At 44.8% G+C, this 21138-nt stretch overlaps 1 protein-coding gene across 2 annotated transcripts; it reads left to right on the forward strand.

Moving 5' to 3' along the window:
• The first annotated feature begins 5339 nt into the window (after positions 1-5339).
• LOC122379307 lies at positions 5340-18765 on the forward strand. 2 transcript variants are annotated; one of them, XM_043361396.1, is made up of 4 exons: positions 5340-5482; positions 16255-16532; positions 16684-17661; positions 17714-18765. In XM_043361396.1, the coding sequence occupies exons 1-4, from the start codon at positions 5395-5397 to the stop codon at positions 18035-18037; spliced, it is 1668 nt and encodes a 555-aa protein (XP_043217331.1). In that variant the 5' UTR covers positions 5340-5394; the 3' UTR covers positions 18038-18765. The 2 variants fall into 2 exon arrangements, with proteins under 2 accessions (XP_043217331.1, XP_043217330.1); XM_043361395.1 differs by having other exon boundaries at positions 16684-18765.
• Positions 18766-21138: the final 2373 nt, after the last annotated feature.

The raw sequence follows: 21138 nt of genomic DNA on the forward strand, positions 1-21138 counted from the left end.
TTCCATATCAAGTTAAAAGGGCGCCATCTGTTGTGCAGCTAGTACCAAGTGCTGCCCTCTGCGGGTAAATTAGAAGTGCACAAGTCCACCAGTTTGGACCGCAGTGGCACTGTGAGGCTAAAATAGAATTCCCCATTACCAATCCAGACTTCAGCATTGGTCTTCTGTCTTCTGACATACAGATACCTTTCCTCAGCAACTCAGACTCTTCGCTCTGGGCTGGAACTAGACTGTCTGGTCACCATTATCCAATTCGAGCAAGAGTATGGAGCAAGATACCTATAAGAAACTACGGAGAGCGCCCCGTGGGGGGGGGGGGGGTCCGTTTCGGTCCCCCCTGTCCTTTTCCGTCCATATCTCCTAAACGGCTGCAGATATCGCCACCAAACTTTCAGGACCCCTCCGGGCATCCATTTTACACATTGCGACCAAAAATTTTCAGAGGCTCTGATAGGTTGGCCGCAAATGACGTCCGAATGACGTCATGTTCTACCATTTTTGACCGAAAAAAGAGCTTCGCGAGAAGAGCTGTCAGGCCTACAGCTTTGAAGATACAGAAAAATGATTAGACATAAAAGGTGAAGAATTGACAGGGCTACAAAAGTGATATCTGGGATTTTTAAAATTTTAGAATTTTGACCCCTAAAAATAAAAAAATAAAAAAGTAATTTTGGGGATACCTACATTAGCAAAAAAATCAAGTTTTTAAATGAGTTTCAAAAAACGGAATATACATGATAGTAGGTAGGTACCTACCGTCTTCTATCCACATACAAAATTTCAGATCGATACCTCTATTTTTGGCAAAGTTATAACGAAATAACTATTCAAAAATGATGACATCAAATTTTCAAACTCAATTGTTGGCAATTCTAGACCACGTAGGGCAAAACAAAGACCACCATTAGACTCCCCGTGACGAGCTGCATCGAATTAATACCCATTTTATGCAAAAATATCAACTTTTAAATTTAACCTAATTTGACCTGACCTTGACCTGACCTTCACCAGAACGTAACCTAAGCTGGCCGCAAAGACTGCCTGACCCACATAATCGCATTTGTCATGTAAAATGGACCATAAAACATGTATCACACGCTACCTTCATATTGTGACCCCCAGTGACCTGACCTCTGTGACCTGACCTGGTATCAGTGACCTCGGATAGCAAAGTATGTGTTTGACGAACAATGTACAGGTCTCGCGAGATTAAGCGGTAGGTTTTGCACTTTTACATTTCCGGTTATATCTCAGAAACTAATCGATCTACGATGAAGCCATTTTACACGATCATGGCCGGCTTGTTACCCAACAAGTCGATCGCATCTTCAACACTTAAAGCTTAAGACGACGAAGATATAGCCTGAAGTACACTAAATTTTCTAGGTGCAAAACCTACCGCTAAAACCCGCGAGACCTGTACCATCGAACTTACCAATTTACTCGATTTCACAACACATTTCTTGAAATGCCTGTGAACGGTGAAAATCCGACCTTTGACCTGAACTGTGACGTCATCGGTTTGACCTAGCTCAATAAAAATTGGTTACATGGTAGTTGCCCGGTTGGACTATCGAACGCCGTTTGAATTTTGGAAATCGGCCGGTAAATTTCCGAGATCTTAGGGGTCCCGAAACGCCCCCCCCCCTACGGGTGGTAGGGTCCGCCGATAGCCCTACGGGGCGCGGTTTAAATTTTGACAGATCTCCACCCCTACACTGGAGGGAGGCGTTGCGATGTTCAGTAGCGTCGGAACACCTTCAATTAGGGAGGGGGGGGGGGGGCACTGCCGACTTTTGGTCCCATTCTTTCCATGCAACGCCTATAGGGCTAATGTTAAAATGCCAAAATCAAAGGGGGGGGGGCACGGTGTTCCGGTGGCTGCCTGTTCCGCCGCCTATGGCGAAGTTGTGCCATTTTTTGACCGTGAACAGCAACTGCTAACGTAAAATAATCGACCGATAACATGACTATAGCCTTCGGGCTATTCCCAGTTTTGTCGGAGAAAGAAAATATTCCACGTGGTGAGACAAGCGCTGTACACATGAATAAACCGCGCCGTGCTAATGGTCTGAGTTTCGGTGTCGTGGTGGAGGGGGGGGGGCGTTTTCACCCCATTCCATCCCCGTCTAACTTGGCTCCTGGGCCACGTAGCAACACGCGGTAGGCGGCAATCGAAAGAGCGTCAAAAATAATTTCGGAAACACTTCAGTCATTTTCAGGTCAGGTCACCAGAGGTCATCAAAAGTTAATCTTTGTCTATTTCAACAATTTTCGGAACACACAACGGCTAACTCGGGTATCAGATAAAGCTACAGCGCCACGGAAAGAGCATTCGATAGCTCTATTAACGCTCTTTCGCCAGTCTGCCCTCATATTTGACCTCAGGTCAACGGTTTAGCCTCCAGAGGGCAAAAACTATAAAAATAGCCGTTTTCGCAAAAAAAAGTTTTACGGTAATAGCTTTTGATTCAAGGGAGCCATGACATTAATTTTGTCAGCACCGTGTTTCTCTCGTCGAGACGCGTCGAATGAACTATAATTTGATCTTGAAAGATCATTTGAAAAATTTGGCCTCAGGTCAAGGTCATGACCTGACCGGGAAGAGTCATGCTGCATATCAGTCGATCCGTATCGTCGAGCTGAACACATCTGACACCGCTCTATCACGTCTCTATCACAGGTTATAATACAAAATGCTGGTGACCTTTGATGACCTGAGATGAACTCAGGGGCACACAGAGGTCAAAGGTGCAATTTTCCGATTCAGTGTGTCATGCTCACCTATGAGCCGATGTTTGAGAAAGAACGACATTCGTCCAAAAGAGGGGCGCATTTCAATTTTCTCCCCTTGACTTAGGTATACAGAGAGGTCGCAAAATTGACCTGACCCTAGGTCACATATATCAAAACTCCGAAATAAACGTTTTACGCATATTGGTCTCTTATCAATCGCTGAAAGTTTCAAAGTGATCGTTCAGTCGGTGTAGCTACAGCGAGCCTTTGAACATTTTCTGAGGTAAGGTCACATGACGTGACCTGGTGACCTGACCTTGAGCGACCTGGGTCTGAAATTTTCACAATATGTGCGGAAAAGATGTATGAACAGGTGTGCTAAACACTGCTCGCCGCCGTTTTTGAGATATCCACGAAAAATCTGAAGGGGGCGTGAACCCCCCCCCCCCTCCAAGCACGGCGCGGGATAATAGCCGTTTTCACGACGGGCTATCCGGCGAATGCACCTGATTTGACCAAATCTGCACCTAATTTCTGTTACAGCAAATATCTTCATTTTATGAATTTAGTTCAGTGTTTTAATCGATGATGCTCTCTGATAATATGGCAAAGTAGGCATATCAGCAATTAGTGCAACCCTAGCTGAAAGCTGCTAAGAGGCATAATGAACCTGATTTGACCAGATCTGCACCTAATTTGTACCAGATGTGCACCAAATGTGTAACCAGATGGCCGTCGTGAAAACGGCTAATAACGGTTGATTTAGGTACCAATAGGTAAGGCATAGTTACTCTAGGCTCCAAAGTCCAATAAGACATCTTGCCAACATAACGCGGGCATGAACCGCACCGTTCGCAAATGCTTCGATGATTAGCACTGATACGTTATCAGTTCTAAGCCGCTCACTTTCATATTATATCCTTCGCCCCAGTGGGGGGGGGCATATGTTACCACCCTGTCACGTTTTTTGCGTGTGAATAAAAAACCGCGGCGCGTAGCGCCGCGCCGCTTGTGGTAGCTTTTGGTACATTAATTTTGGACAATGTGTGAAATTTTTGACCCCAGGTCATGTCAGGTCAGGTCACCAGGTCAAGTTAACTGACCAAGCCTTAAAAAAAGTTTGCAATCATGTCCAGCCTGCAGTGTTTGTCAGAAAGGTTTGAAACTTGGTGGATTGCATGCTGTTATGGGTGCCTACAATTCGTATATCTCGGATTTTTTATATCCGTGACCTAAGGTCACGTCAGTGGCATGACCTTTCCATTACAAGTCAATGGAGAAAAATGAAAATGCCTTTAGATCCGTGTGTACGCATAGGAACAGTCCAAATATTTCAGAATCACAATGATTTAGTCCACTCGTGATGACCAAGGTGTCATTTTTGCTGATAACCTCTAGAAAGGTCATCCGAGGTCATTTGAGGCTACTAACAGTTTTTTGCCAATAACTCGGGATTGGAAAGAGATAGAACGCTGGGGATGGTCTCATTGTGTTTGTCTTGTTGAGACGCATCGACTGATATGCAACATGACCTTTTCCGGTCAGGTCATGACCTTGACCTGAGGTCAAATTTTCAAGTTGACCTTTCAAGGTCAAATTATAGTTCATTCGACGCGTCTCGGTAAGGGGAACACGATTCTGGCAATAGAAATGTCGTGGCTTTTTGTAGTCGAAAGTTATTGGCGAAAAACACTTTTCGTAAAAACAGCTATTTTTGGAGTTTTTGCCCTCTGGAGGCTAAACCGTTGACCTGAGGTCAATATTGATAATGACCTTTTCAAAAGAAGAGTTCAAAAGCTATCGATTGTTCTATCATGCGTTTTTCTAGCTACCATAGTTTCTGAGATAGCGGCATGTTTTCTGAAAAATATAATGACAATTGGCAAATTTTGACCTTTGATGACCTCTGGTGACCCTAATATTGCTCTAAGGTGAAAAATGACTGAAATACTTTCAAACGTACGCATTGAGAGCTATCGACTGCTTTTTACCGCGTCTTTCTAGCCCTCTTAGTTTTTGAGTTAGAGGTGGGTGGTAACATATGCCCCCCCTCACTAGGGCGAAGTTGGCCGAGACCGCCACTGGGGCGCGGGATATTGCACAAGTTGGTCGACATACCCAATCAGAGTTGGCTTTGAGTAGGCCTTTAGGTACATACCTGTTGTGGCTGAATTGCGGCCTACACCTATCTGTCCGGGTGCGTCAGCCAGTGCTAATCAGGAGTCAGGACGGGGATGGTCTCTTTATGGTCTCTCACGCGGGGTTGCTGCTTCATTGTTGATGAGCCGTCCATTATAGAAAAATATATTTACGCATTTGAGGGGCGGCATCAATGCCTACCCTATCATACTTGATTCAATGTTGACGTTGGTATCTTTGATATCTATTTAGCTCTATGAACCTATTCATCTATTTATTGTATGGTGGGTTGCAGTGTGGAGATTGACAGTCGGCCCGGCACCACAGTGCCACAAGGCATGACTCCAATGACTCCAATCATATCATGTCCTCTTTAGTGCCCTGATCATGTCATTGATGACCATCGAGACTGTATCAGGGGTGCAATGAAGTGTCAGATAAAGTATCCATAGATGCTTAGATACCTGTAGATACTGCAGCATCTACAAGGCTAAACCTATCACGATATCGTTATCAAGAATGCCTATGACACACGAATCTGCTATATCAGCTTTGCTTGGGTCCGCTGCTCATGCTGGTAGTGCGCTGCGACTTCGACCGAGACAAGGTAAGAGAGAATAGTACCTTACCTGTATATTGCGCAAACAATCGCCCAGTTGCTTCAGCAAGCTGCGGGTTTCGTGCTTGTTTCCATGTTTTGAGTTGTCAATCACCATTCTGTTCGCTTCCACTGTGTCTTGTATGTCATGCGGGTTTGGATGTGTCGTGCGGGTTTATGTACGATCTGCCATCAGGGGACGGTGGAGTCCAGTCGTCAGGTCGCAGGCTGTTTCATCCTGGTTTTCTGTTTTTTTTAGTCGTTTCATCGCAATGCCTTTTTAAAACTACGTTGAAACAACATTTACCCGTCTAATTTAAGAGAGTTTAGCGTAGTGAGGAAAATCATATTGATGATTATGAGCATATTTTTAATTGACCGAATCCTCAATGTAATCTGAATAAAATGACAAATAGCAAAAATTCGGGTATATTCGATCACAGATCTTTGTCAACCGATACCAGCAGGCGCCACAATTGTAGATGTCAAAATACTTTTTGTTCAGTACACATGCACAACAGTAGATATGTCCTCAGGGAAAAGATTTATGGTTGGTACTTCTAAAAGTCGCAGCAGTCAAACATAATATGTACAGGGAAAGCAGTCAAACATAATATGTACAGGGAAAAACCTATACACAAGATTAAAGTGCGTTTGTGCCTAAGCATATACGAATTTAAGATGAAACAATACTTGCGGATCAATTAAATGGGCAGCAAGTTACACTCTTACCCTGGACAAAGTTAGGGCACATATAACATTTACACTGTGCGAAACAATTAAATGAGCATATTATACATAAATGAACATTATATACGTAAATGAGCATACATGAGCGTATTATCATACTATGACTACTCATACCCTGGACAAAGTTAGGGCGCATACAGCATCTATGAAAACGATCTACACAATCACTTTTTAACGTGGTGAGCTCTTGAAAATGCTACCCTACTTTGGAAGTAGCTGCCAGGAGGTGCTGTTATCGTTAAGAGCTGGCATCCTATCGCGGATGGTGATGGATTCAGCAATCCTCCTGTCAGCTTCATCCTTACATTTGCGTACGATGCGTGCTATCAGAGTCGTGTCCGTTGGGGTCAGGTCTGGGTGCTCGTGCGCGAAATGTTCACCCATTGGTGTGCCTAGTTTCTTGTTGGTGCCATCTCGTAAGTGTTCGTTATATCGCAGTCGTATTGGCCTACCGCTTTCTCCTACGTAAGTTTTGTTGCACAGACTACATTTCAATTCGTACACTACGTTTTTCGTGTGACACTTTCCCCGCAGCCCAGCTTGACATGCGTGGCAGTGCTGTCTGCCTGAAGGACACAAAAGTGCTGGTCCAAGGTCCAAAAAGTGCTGAAAACATCAGGGTTTCCGATCCTTGCAGCATGGACAAATCAAAACACACTCAAAAGACAGCTAGTGCGGTCAGCTCTCAAAGACCCACCGTGTCCTTCAGGCAGACAGCACTGCCACGCATGTCAAGCTGGGCTGCGGGGAAAGTGTCACACGAAAAACGTAGTGTACGAATTGAAATGTAGTCTGTGCAACAAAACTTACGTAGGAGAAAGCGGTAGGCCAATACGACTGCGATATAACGAACACTTACGAGATGGCACCAACAAGAAACTAGGCACACCAATGGGTGAACATTTCGCGCACGAGCACCCAGACCTGACCCCAACGGACACGACTCTGATAGCACGCATCGTACGCAAATGTAAGGATGAAGCTGACAGGAGGATTGCTGAATCCATCACCATCCGCGATAGGATGCCAGCTCTTAACGATAACAGCACCTCCTGGCAGCTACTTCCAAAGTAGGGTAGCATTTTCAAGAGCTCACCACGTTAAAAAGTGATTGTGTAGATCGTTTTCATAGATGCTGTATGCGCCCTAACTTTGTCCAGGGTATGAGTAGTCATAGTATGATAATACGCTCATGTATGCTCATTTACGTATATAATGTTCATTTATGTATAATATGCTCATTTAATTGTTTCGCACAGTGTAAATGTTATATGTGCCCTAACTTTGTCCAGGGTAAGAGTGTAACTTGCTGCCCATTTAATTGATCCGCAAGTATTGTTTCATCTTAAATTCGTATATGCTTAGGCACAAACGCACTTTAATCTTGTGTATAGGTTTTTCCCTGTACATATTATGTTTGACTGCTTTCCCTGTACATATTATGTTTGACTGCTGCGACTTTTAGAAGTACCAACCATAAATCTTTTCCCTGAGGACATATCTACTGTTGTGCATGTGTACTGAACAAAAAGTATTTTGACATCTACAATTGTGGCGCCTGCTGGTATCGGTTGACAAAGATCTGTGATCGAATATACCCGAATTTTTGCTATTTGTCATTTTATTCAGATTACATTGAGGATTCGGTCAATTAAAAATATGCTCATAATCAACATTTACCCGTCATCCAATTCCAGACAATATATGTTCGCAGTTTTTTTGCGTCAACATGTGGGTATAGCTTATAGCTTCTTAACCCACGCCCCGTCGGGGGTCCTGGATTTCCACACCATGCTGGGGGGTAGTTGACCCCCCCCTTCTAACTCGGCTCCCGAGTCCCGGACCATGTATGACACGCGGTAGGCGGCATTGAAAAGAGCGTCGAAAATAAAAAAAAGAAATTGCCTCGGCCAATTTTTAGATCGTCAATTGTCAGGTCATCAGAGTTCACCGAAGATAAAATTTCTACACTTACAGCGCCAAGCATCGGCAAAGTTTCAACAAAACGGCGCATAGCTCGGGAACGGGCATGGGGAAGGTGGGGCAATATGGACACCCTAAAAATTTTCTCCTGTTCCTTAACCCGCGAGTTGCTGGGGGGCGTTAAACGCCCCCACTTTTTTCGCCGGGCCATAGCATAAAAACGGCGCGCCGCAGGCGCGCCAAATTTTGGGTGCCTGTAGAGAATTGATTGAAGTTTATTGTGACAAAGTTTCAAAAAAATCGGTCGGAAAATTATTGAGATATCGAGGTTTTAGTGACGTCATGATTTCTGAGTTTTCGACCAAAAACGGCATATGTTCAAAAAATCATATAAAATCGCAGAATAAACATACAGACATGCCGTAAACGCCATTAGACTGCCAATACCATGATCAATCAAATGGCTATCTTCAATTATTGATTATCGTTCCGCATTTTCCAAAATCTTGAACTGAATCTTGGCAATTTTTCGTGACCATGATACATGAATTTCTTAAATTGAACTTTTTGAGCCAAACACGTACACATATGATAAAATGAATGTCACCATCGTGTTCTACGCTCCAAATTACCTATAAAACATGTGTCACAGGCTGCGAATATCAGTTTTGATTTTCGGGGATATGTACCCGGTTGACCTGACCTCGACCCTGACCTATGCTTGACTGACCCCTATATGGAGCTGACACTCTTGTAGGCCTTATAAGATGGATTGTGCACCGTTTTGACAGAGTTTATGGCGAGAGGCGCCCATTGCGAAGTCCTAAAGTCCATGCTACTGAAAGCCCGATTTCAGGTGTTTGACCTGACCTTGACCCGACCTGTGACCTCAAAATTCAACTTTAAAGTACTCATCTGAAGCGTCTCGTCGCCCTCTTTCGTTTGCCGCCTCGTGCGTTTCGCTGCGCCTATTGGTTCTCGAGTTATCGGCTGGGGGCTTTTAACGCCCCCCCCCCCAGCAAACGGTGGGTGGCGAAATACCCCAGCAACTGCCGGGTTAAGGAATGAATCAAAACTACTGGTTCATGGTGCTAAACGAGACCTTGATGCCTTGCTGATAAAGTGCCAGTGTATTTACTTGATCTGATATCCAGACGCAATTAAAAACTTTTTTTTTGAAACAGGTCCTGCACTTTTTTCGTTTAGCCCCACCCCTGGGGTAATACCCCTGGGAAATACGGGCTTCGATGAATTTCACCTAGCTATACTATCTCCCTCGGTCTCCATCCAAGCTTCTGGAAATGAAAGAGTTTATCTCGGCAAAAATATACATACAACACATATTTTAAACGTCTCGCCTATCGCCTCGATATACCGGGTGGCCCAGAAAAAACGTTCCGAACTTTGGAGGCCTATATATAAAATACGAGTACAAATAACGAGCCAAAATTTTCATCAAGTTTGCGTCATTTCTTTGCGCATTGGTATGCCAAAATATAACACTATACCATCATTTTCAAGCTGGCAATCTTGAGTTGAATTAAGCAAAACATTTTTGCTTTTTTGGCCGATGTCAAACGATAGTGATGATTGGGTTAGACGTCCCATGTTATAAAAAAAGAATAAAAATAGAGCACGTGAATGAAACCAACACGTATGTTCTTATTAATATTTTTGTCTCACTTATGTGCCAAATATTCAAATACTGAGCCAAAATGGGGCTCATGGATGTCATTCGTTTCAACACCAAATCATGTTTCGAGCAGGAGTGGCACGGTGCATGGATTACCTACTGCTGATTACCCTCCTTTCAGTAGATCAAACAGTAAATCGACCGGATAAGGAAAACAAACTAAAGCAGACTGGCAGGGGCGTCGCCACGGATTTTTGAGTGGGGGGGTCGGGTTTCCGGTCTTCGTCTTGATGGGTAGGGGTGTTTTTAGCCACACTCCCGGTTTTTTTTCGTGTGCCCGGAGGAAAAACTCGGCGCGCAGCGCCGCGAAAGCAGCGGTATATCTTAATGTACATCAATTTTTGCATCGTGCATAAAAATCAAGCACAGGTCACCTGAGGTCAGGTCACAATGTCATGTCAAGTTCAGTTTTAATGCCTCTAAAAACTGCAGTCTTGTCATTCCTATAGATGATCTCCTATAAGTCTGAAATTTGGAGTAATGAATGGGAGTATAAGTGCAAACAGTTCATGAATCTGGGATTTTACATCTGAGAAGCGAAGTCAGGTCAAATAGGTGTGTGACCTCACCAATCATGATAAGATATGGGAAAAAGTACGATGCCCTCTGCTTTGAAAGAATATGCTAAAAACGCTAGATACTTTTGTAGCCATGGCACCTTGTTCATTTTAGAGATAAGGTTCAGCTAATGACCAGTGGTGACTGAAATGGTCAGTCATTAGGTCATCAAAGGTCTCTAACACATTTTCGACAACAACTTTTGATGGAGACGTTGTAGAGCGATGATAGCACCTGGAGTGTGTTCAGCTCAGTAACACAGATCGATCTATATGCAGCAGGTTCTTTTTTGGTCAGGTCATGACCTTTACCTCAGAGGCTGCCTTACCAAGAGGCAGCATCCTATGAGCATCCGCTCCCTATGCCTCTTTCCTATCTACTATGGTGAGCATGGTGAGCACCTAATGTCAAGTTTTCTATTGAAGTTTTTAAGTTCAAATTGTAAGCCATGCGACGGGTTTCGACGAAACAAAAACGATGGTGATAACATGAATATCATACACATTCACTGAACCATATGTTGTTACAGAACAAATGTTTCGGCAAAATCCGTCCGTTTAGCTGTTTGGACTCTATGGTACACAAGCCATAGACCCGAAGTCATATCTGAGGCGAAGTTGGCGAAAGAGTTTTAAAAAGCTATCGAATACGCTTACTGTGTTGCCGTAGCTCTTATTCGTATTTTGCGGGTCGCTAAGGTAAAACGTTTACCAACGTAACGCATAAGGCATGCTTTCGGCCCCTGATCGAGATAGAGTTTCGCGAAAGAGCAAAAATGCTGCCCGTGATGAGAGAAAGCCGATGATGCCCAATTTCAAGGTCTTGGCCGGGTCATCTTAGGTCAACGCCCAAAAGTACATAGGAAAAATCTGGCCGCCTGCTAGAACTTAGTGAGCCGTAGCTGTTATCGGGGTCCCGAATACGAGTTCGATGTTAGTCTTGAACAAAGATGATGACTCCATGCATTTTGGGTAGATCGTGTCGGGTCAGGTCAGGTCGACCAGCAGGCTTCCTGCCGGCCATCTAGAGTGGGTGACTGACAACCACCAACGATAGCTTCGTAACATGTTACCTAACCATCATTTATCAAAACTACTTCAAACGGTTCAAACGGGCGCTAAACTCGAAATCAGCCCCAAAAACCACACTTGTATGTGGATGCAAATAAAACTCAAAAAAGTTGACCAAGGTCATCCATATTCGAATCAGGGCCAATTTTTTAGAATAGGTGTAAAATTCATTAACCCGAGGTCACTGGAAGTTTCGTTGCAATATACTCCTTTTTGCGCGTCTTATTAGGAAAGCCCCAGAGGGATCCACCATCTGACCCCTCTTCCCCTATGCAGGCAGGTCCGAGGGTAGCAGGGCTGAGGCTAGCCAGGTACCTCGTAGTTACTGATACGTCATCCGACGAATCGACTGCAACCATTATTTTGACAATCAGACGAACGCTTGGATCAGTTTTGACGCGCTCGCTCATTTGAGGGATAAAAAGGGACTAAAATCACATTGTCATGCTGATGTTCTAACCCACAGCTTATTGACCTATAAGCAATAGGGACTAGGGAGCTCTTGAAGCGATTCTGAATCTGACGTTGTATTTGTTGATGTTGCTGACGCCAGCTTCCCTGACATGATAGCTAAAAAAAGCATACTCAGCATCGCCAAAAGTGGGGGGGGGGGTCGACCCCCCCGGTTCTGACGAGTGGGGGGGTCGCGACCCCCCCGACCCCCCCTTCGGCGACGCCCCTGCAGACTGGTTCCTGTGCCAGAAGACCACAGAATAGCTTATGAAAAACAACATTGCCAGCAGATGACAAAAAAAAACTGGTTGAAAAGCTACCTTTTCCCAGGAATGTCAGCCAGGAAAGCATTTGAGCCACAAGATGGTTAGAAAACTGGAAACTTCTTCCGATGCCGCTGGCACAGAGCCATCGTGGTTGTCTGAGGGAATGTGTCATCCTGAGACCCGAACCATCAATGAGACTAGCTGCCAGTAGAAGTCATGGCTCTGGGCCGCGGTGCCGCATGGTGAAAGTGACCCGTTCGCTCACATTTTTTAGTAAACATCGGAGCAAAAAAGTAATTTTTACATGGCATGCTTGAAACACGAACCGTTTGAAAAGTTATTTACCGAACACCATGAAAATCACACCATTTACTGAAAATGTGTGCCGCATTGACCATTTGAAGTTTCAATGTTGTATCTTTATCACTTTCTGAGAAATATTGATTTAAAGTTGGGAACGTTTTTTTCTGGGCCACCCGGTATATTAACCCGCGCACCGACGGGGGGGGGGGGGCGGATATCCACCCTCCCTGAGGTTTTTCGCGGATAGCGGGAAAAACCGCGGCGCATAGCGCCGCGAAATTTGGTACGACTATTCTCTGATCAATTTTACACATGGTGTGCAAGTTTGAACCTCCTAACTTTTAAGGTCAGGTCACCAGGTCACTTTGAATGACCCAACCTCAAGTCACTTTTTTGCAACTTTGTCACCGTGCCAGAGCTACAGTAGATGTCGGAGGCCTTTGAAAGTCGCAGGATGTTATTAGGTCATTAGTAGCTACAATTTGTATATCTCGGAATTTTGATGTCGGTGACCTAAGGTCAGGTCAATTTCGCGACCTCCCCATTATAAGTCAATGGGGGAAAAATCAACTCCCTGTTTTTACCACTAAAACGGGTCGGAATGGCCCCATATACCATACATGACTTCATATACGATCAACCTTCAATACCTTGAGGTCTGTTTTGCTGTTGGGCAGCTGTAAAGTCATGTGACGTCATCAAAGGTCACCAAAGGTTTTTTGCCAATAACTCGGTACAGGAACAAGCTACAGCCGCGTGGATGGTCTCATTGTGTTCAGCTCGTCAAGACGCATCGAATGATATACATGATGACCTCGAGGTCACGTGACCTGAGGTCAACCTTTGGCCTTGACCTTTCGAGGTCAACATATACATCATTCGATGCGGATTGACGAGAGGATCACGATGCTGCCCTTGGTTTGTTCCTATCTTGATTAATTCGAAAGTTATTCGAGAAAAACTCTCTCCATATCTAGCGCCGCCATTTTGACTTTTTCGATCCCTGTGACGTCATCTTTGACCTGACCTGAAAATGGCCTTGGTAAAGATTGTAGACCTTGTCCGTGCGTATCCGATGCCGTTTACCGCTTGTCGCTATCTTGCTTCGTTCTCGAGATCTCAGGGGGGGGGGCGGTCATCTGCCCCCCCCGTCGGTACGAAGTTGGCGCAGACCCCCGTCTGTGCGCGGGTTAATATATATTAAACAGCGAGTAGGTAGAACAAATCTTTAACGAGACGTTTAAAAGATTTTTCTACCTACGAGCGGTTTAATAATTTTATCCCGTTCCGCCGATATCTTTCGGGCGCTTAACGGCAAAAAATACATTTTATATAAAATATGATATATTTCAGACTAGACGAAATAGCCGTTTTCATGACGGGCTATCCGGCGAATGCACCTGAATTGACCAAATCTGCACCTAATTTCTTTTACAGCAAATATCTTCATTTTATGAATGTATTTCAGTGTTTTGATCGATGATGCTCTCTGATAATATGACAAAGCAGGCATATAAGCAATTAGTGCAACCCTAGCTGATAGCTGCTAAGAGACACACTGAACCTGATTTGACCAAATCTGCACCTAATCTGTACCAGATGTGTACCAAATGTGTACCAGATGGACGTCGTGAAAACGGCTTATGTCTACCAGACGTTTAACAGTTTGGTAATCGTCTAGACCTTGGTCTAGACGTTTAACAAATCAGACGACATCTGATAATTTTCTCTCTTTGCGCGTGAAGCAATGGTAAACACTGTCTACGGTGCGGGACAATATATTTTAATCGCTCTAGCATGTCTTTATTAGAAATTGCCTATTAGCGGAAAATGCCCGGTACATTAGTGACTGAAGATGGCCTCACGGACATAGCAAGGGGTCACGGGTGTCATTATCCGGTTTAGTATGTCACTTTGACTTGTAGTTCGGTATTTGAGAGTGTTTAGAATGACGTCCTTCCAAAAGAAGCTTCTTTCAATTTTCTCCCATTGACTTATAATGGCGAATGGAGAAGTCGCAACACTGGCCTGACCTTAGGTCACCGACATCGAATTTCTGAAACATACCTATAATTTGCGCATAATGCTGCTCTCGTCAATTGATGAAAGTTTTAAAGTGATCCGTCCCTGTGTGTAGATATGGTAGGCATTATAACCTTTCTATGAATGAGGTGAGGTCACTATGCAGTTTTCACAGCATGTGTGAAAAAGATCCATGATAAATTGTGACAAAAACGGTGACGCTCCGCACCTCGTTTTTTATAGAAATTTGCGAAAGACTTGGGTGGGGGGTTCTCTGTTCAAACAAAACCCTCAGCCGGGTGCGGGTTAAACCCATTTTTTTCAAACAATGGAAGCAATCGTTTTAAAACTGCCAACTACCTATATCATCTTTGCATTATTTTCGTGTAAAAAGCAGTAATTTAATAGAAGTACGTGCTTGCAACCGCGAAGGCACATAGGTTCTTTACCCAAATAAATCGATGGAGGCGACAACGCATCGAATACCTGATGGTAAGCAAGAGTATATACTACATGCATCGTTTAGCTTGGACACCACAGAAGAACTAAATCAAAATAAAATAAAAGGTATCTTTTAACCCGCGCCCTGCTGGGGGGTGTTTGAACACCCCCCTTGTGGTTTTTCGCGAATATCTCAAAAACGGCGGCGCTCCGCGCCGCCGTTTTTGGTACACCTTATCATACATAAATTCTACACATGTTGTGAAAATTTCAGACCAAGGTCATTCAAGGTCAGGTCACCAGGTCACTTGAAGTGACCTCACCTCATAAAAAGTTTCAATGTCTGTCATAGCTACACCGAGGGACCGATCGCTTTGAAACTTTCAGCGATTGCTAAGAGCAATAGCACGTACAAAATTTATATCTCAGAATTTTGATATCGATGACCTAAGGTCAGGTCAATTTTGCGACCTCCCCATTGTCAATGGGAGAAAATTGAAATGCGCCTCTTTTGCACGAAAGACATTATAAACACTCCCAAACACTTAATTACAAGTGGTTTAGACACACTGAACATGAAAATGGTGTCCGTGACCCCTGTTTATGCCCTGAGGTCATCTTAGGTCACGAATGGTATCTAACAGTTTTTCGCAAATAACTTTTGATAGAGGCATGCTAGAGCGATGAAAACGCATTAGATGTGTTCAGCTCGACGATACGGATCGACTGATATGCAAAATGACCCTTTCAGGCCAGGTCATGACCTTGACCTGAGGTCAAATTTTCAAGTTGACCTTTCAAGGTCAAGTTATAGTTCATTCGATGCGTCTTGACGAGAGAAACACGATGTCGGTATAAGTAACCTCGTGCAAGGCTTGGGTCAAAAGTTATTGCATAAAAACTGTTTCCGAAAAAAAATCGGCTATTTTTGCAGTTTTTGCCCCCTGCAGGCAAAACCGTTGACGTTAGGTCAAATCTGAGAGAATTACTCAGAAAGGGCGGTAATAGGGCTATCGAATGCGCTTTTCTGCGGCGCTGTAGCTCTATTGGTTCCCGAGTTATGCGTTGGCATCTTGGAAATTGTCGACATTTGACCTGGAAATCGGCGAAATTTTGCCTTCAATGACCTCTGGTGACCTGACCTTTGATCTGACCAAACAAATTGACCGAAGTGATTTCGTCATTATTTTTGGCGCTCTTTCGAACGCCGCCTTCCGTGTTCAGACACCCCCCCCCCCTTAGCAGGGCGTGGAAATCCAGGACCCCCAGCCGGGCGCGGGTTAAGCAAGCTTCCTTTCACAGACTCGCAGGCGCATGTATGTGGAGCCAGCAGACAAGGAGCGAATGGCACATACCAATCGAAACTAAATCCCAGGCGGCGACTGTCAATGGAGGTGGCGGCGACCGTCCAGAGGTGGACACTCGTCCTGCTGCTGCTGGTGTTACTGGCGGTGCTCTTAGTCAGCGCCGAGCTGCCAACTGACGGAGAATTGTCGGTGTGCAGCACGCCCTGCTGCACGGTGGAGCCCAGCTGCTCCGTCGCCCTGCACGTCGCCTGCAGCTGCAATGACGAGGAACGGGTAAGCCATGCGACTTATTTTGTTAGCTTAATGGCCTGCCTCACCAAATATACTTTATATTCGAAATGCTCGTTTGAGTATTTATTGAGTGTATGTAGTACGGTAATTGTTTACTGTTTTATTCTAAATATGCGAACATTTTTCCTTTCAGATCGTTCTCAGGAAAGCGGACATACCTCCAACGGTGAAAACAATTCACATTTCCAACGCCGAAAGAGTAACCATCTATAATGACGCCCTCACCAGTCTGCCGCTCCTCACTGACTTCAGCCTCCACGGTATCGTCAATGTAACCATAGAAAACGGAGGAATGAATATGCAGAGCAGCTGCAACCTATCCATGGTGCGCATGGAAGACATTGAAAACGTCCGAGTAAAAAGCTGGGCGGTCACTGGAGCCTGGGACCGAGAACTAAACTTTGAGCTGGCCAAAATAAACCAACTTCAAATTGAGACAGACGCCTTTCACTACGACTCAGAAACACCGGGCCTCAAATTGATGCTGCAGGACATCAATATGCTGGTCCTGGATTCGAAGGCATTCTCAGCGCCCATTGCCGAAATGGCGCTGAATAATGTTCGCATGGAAGAGTGCCATGACCAGAGCTTTGGAGGCCGGACTGCCAACACAATGTTCAACAACGTATCCATCGCTAATGCCCAAACTAGATGTGTCTTCGGGTCTGATAGCCGGGCCACGCTGTCCGTACACTCCAGCAGGATCGATGTTCTAAGCAGCGAGGCGTTCTCTGGACAGCTGAGGAAGCTGTACATCAGCAGCAGCGACTTCTTGACAATGCAAGACATTGGCGTGAATCTGCAACTTGTAGAACTAGAAGTCACTAATCTGTTTGTCCAGCGACTGAATTCTAAAGCACTGTCAGTTGTGGCCGACGATTCTATTCGCATCCATAAAATGCACGTGGAGTCGCTAAAAAAGAACGCTCTCGCAGGTCTGCTTGTCAAGCCAACACCGTCAGGCTTCTGTCCCCCCGTGAATATCCACCAGATGGAGGTCACCGAGGCCGAGCTGGGCTCGCTGACTTTCTCTGAGTGTGCCGATCTGGCCGTCACAGACCTGATCGTGCACTCGATGCCGACAGGTCTCTGTCCCACGGAGAGCCTGACACGCGCGCTGTGCGCCGGTCCCGACAGCGGGCCGCTCAGTCTGACACAGGAGGCGGTCTTCTGGCAGCTGTACGAGCGCAGTCTCTGTGACCAGGACGACCGCCTGCCCTTTCCAGAGCTGGCCGACAGACACCGCTGCGACCCCGGGCTCATCTACAGCTCTCCGGCTGGCGAGACAACGGTCCCGGTGCCGTCAGAAAAGGTCACCGCTCGGGCCGTGGTTCCCGGAATCGCGAGAGATCAAGCTCCTGTGGAAGGAAAAGGCGCTCTTTTTCCATCCGGGGCATCGTTTCCGTCGAAATCGACTCCCGTTGGGGGCGGCGGCGAGACGGACCAGCAGCATTCCCCGGTGCTGTACCCAGCGCTGGGCGCAGTGATGTCGGTCCTGTTGGTCGTGGCGCTGGTGGCACTGCTCGTCCGTCTCCGTCGTCACCACCGCGTGAGCGAAACAGACGAGCGGTCAGAGGCGATTGTGATACTAAGCACGGAAGCGCTGGGCTTATGGTGATTATAAACCGCTTTCACGACGATTATCTGGCGCAAATTATATCATATTTGGTGTGATTTGGTCAACATAGGTCCATATAAGACGCTTTCACGACGGGCTACCTGGCGAACTTGCACCAAATTTGACCAAATATGCACCAAATCTCTTTTACAACAAATATCTTCATATTTTGAATTTATTTCAGTGTTTTCATCAAATATAATGTCTGATAATTTCAATACGCAGGCATATACGCAAGCAGCTGTGCAACCCAAGCTGATAACTTTTAAGAAAAACAATGAACCTAATTATCCATTTTATCCGTAACTGACTGCTCTTGGATCATCTACAGGTGTAGGTGATCGTTGTGGCAGTGTCACGTGAAAAGTCAAGGGTGTGCAAGTTGTTCTGCTGATGTAGGGCTTTTGAGAGGCTTGAATATCTCAGGAACCTCTGGGGTAATTGACTTGCGATATTTTTTTGTAGGGTAGGCTGGCGGACAACGAGATATTTTAATGAGCTGGGTAGCCAACAATGTATACTATGCCAATGTTAAATGTATATTGTATATGACATGTCATGAAAAGCGCTGAACGAAATATATAACAAAAAAGCATCTCGCAATCGTTCTGTTTTAGAACATAGGAATTAGGAATAAATGCATAATGACATGATAAGCTTTTCAATTCTCAGTTTAACTCTTGTCGTCTCCAGAAATAGCATTTATCTTGTTTAGCCCATGAATAACTAGCCAAAGCATACACTTTCATTGTAAATCATTGGCATGATCATGTTACTGTATAAGTCACACTTGCTCCCTTAGACCAATCAGCAGCGAAGAGCTATTTGCAAAGCTATCTGTGCTATCTGTGTGCAGACACCCTACCAACCGTGCGCCTTGATAGGCAATCTTGTGGCCTGAAGCATGACTACCTATGCATAACAGTCCATGGCAGTGCTGTGCTTGTGGTGGCCGCCCAGCCAGGTCCTCAACTCCTCAGGTAAGGGAGCATTGTTCAACGCTGCACATTTAGGTAAGAATAGGTAGGTACCTATCATAACCATAGGCATAGACCATAAGTGGACCATAGCATGACGCTAGTTTGAAAAATTGACGCTGCTCAAACTGGGGAACAGAGGAATTATTATTTTTTGCGATCGGTTGTGCCTTGATAGTTTAGAAGCTCACCCTTTTCTGTTCCGTTCTTTTAGTCATTAGGCTTATTTATTCTTTTAATTTCCTTTTGGACACACATGTTTAGTCTGGCCACCTGATCTACAGCTAGTTGTGCTCTAATGCTCAATTTTGGGGTCTCCTTTTATAGTTTACACATGATTTTAATCGTAAATATGCATGGACATTGGATGCATTTGTAGTCCAGTACATATTTTTTTCTGCCGTCTGTATAGTTATGGGGAAAAGGTCAAAGAACGTTATTAATCCTGATTGCAAGCATTGCCTGCAGTCAAAAACAAATTCTTTCAATTCTTTTACGAGGACTTCAGGTCTGATGTAGGCAGACCACCACGTCAACCATCACCCAAGTGCCAATCTAGTTGTAGAGCAATGCATAGCTGTTCGGTCTGCCGGTCTAGAGTGCCGCGAGGCTAAACAGAAACACAATGCTGAAAAGTATAACAGCCAGGCGCATGCATGCCACGCGCCATGGCGCGCGCCGCCGCCGCGCGCGGACCGCACCCAGCAACCGTGCAGAAATATATGCGTACTTTGTATCACTCGCACTTTTTTCCTTTTACCCCTACTTGTTTTCATGCTTTTTAACCCGGCAGTTGCTGGGGTATTTCGCCACCCACCGTTTGCTGGGGGGGGGGGGGGCGTTAAACGCCCCCAGCCGATAACTCGAGAACCAATAGGCGCAGCGAAACGCACGAGGCGGCAAACGAAAGAACGCGACGAGACGCTTCAGATGAGTACTTTAAAGTTGAATTTTGAGGTCACAGGTTGGGTCAAGGTCAGGTCAAACACCTGAAATCGGGCTTTCAGTAGCATGGACTTCAGGACTTCGCAATGGGCGCCTCTCGTCATAAACTCTGTCAAAACGGTGCACAATCCATCATATAAGGCCTACAAGAGTGTCAGCTCCATGTAGGGGTCAGTCAAGCATAGGTCAGGGTCAAGGTCAGGTCAACCGGGTAGGCACATATCTCCGAAAATTAAAACTGATATTCGCAGCCTGTGACACATGTTTTATGGGTAATTTGGGGCGTAGAACACGATGGTGACATTCATTTTATCATAAGTGTACGTGTTTGGCTCAAAAAGCTAAATTTAAGAAATGCATGTATCATGGTCGTGAAGTAGTCACGAGAAATTGCCGAGATTCAGTTCAAGATTTTGGAAAATGCGGAACGATAATCAATAATCGAAGATAGCCATTTAATTGTTCATGGTATTGGCAGTCTAATGGCGTTTACGGCATGCCTTTATGTCTATACTGTGATTTTATATGATTTTTTGAACATATGCCGTTTTTGGTCGAAAACTCAGAAATCATGACGTCACTAAAACCTTGATATCTCAAAAATTTTCCGACCGATTTTTTTTTTGAAACTTTGTCACAATAAACTTCAATCAATTCCCTACAGGTGCCCAAAATTTGGCGCGCCTGCGGCGCGCCGTTTTTATGCTATGGTCCGGCGAAAAAAGTGGGGGCGTTTAACGCCCCCCCAGCAACTCGCGGGTTAAGTGAGTGCCTATGCCGCTTATGGTGGGATATATAAACGTTAAACCAAATTAGGACGATTTATTTCGAGCTAATTAGAAGGCAAAGAATTTGTATGTATTTTCTGCAAAATAAATATAGAAATAAATAATTAAGTAAATAAATATATGATTAAATAAATAAATAAATAAGTAAATATATTATTAAATAAATAAATAAATGAATAAGCAAATCAATGAATAAACAAGTGATAAATACATAATAAAAATGACACTTTGTTAAGCATCTTATGACCCAAAAGCAGAAC

Source organism: Amphibalanus amphitrite, unplaced genomic scaffold (assembly GCF_019059575.1).
Source record: "Amphibalanus amphitrite isolate SeventyFive unplaced genomic scaffold, NRLGWU_Aamphi_draft 000075F_arrow, whole genome shotgun sequence".
NCBI classification, from domain to species: Eukaryota; Metazoa; Arthropoda; class Thecostraca; order Balanomorpha; family Balanidae; genus Amphibalanus; species Amphibalanus amphitrite.

Bases quoted from the DNA above. Each gene is read 5' to 3' on its own strand.
- LOC122379307 (XM_043361395.1), top strand. From the start codon at position 5,395: ATGCCTATGACACACGAATCTGCTATATCAGCTTTGCTTGGGTCCGCT. The intron at 5,483-16,254 runs GTAAGAGAGAAT...TTCCTTTCACAG, and splicing joins GCGACTTCGACCGAGACAAG to ACTCGCAGGCGCATGTATGT. The intron at 16,533-16,683 runs GTAAGCCATGCG...TTTTCCTTTCAG, and splicing joins GCTGCAATGACGAGGAACGG to ATCGTTCTCAGGAAAGCGGA.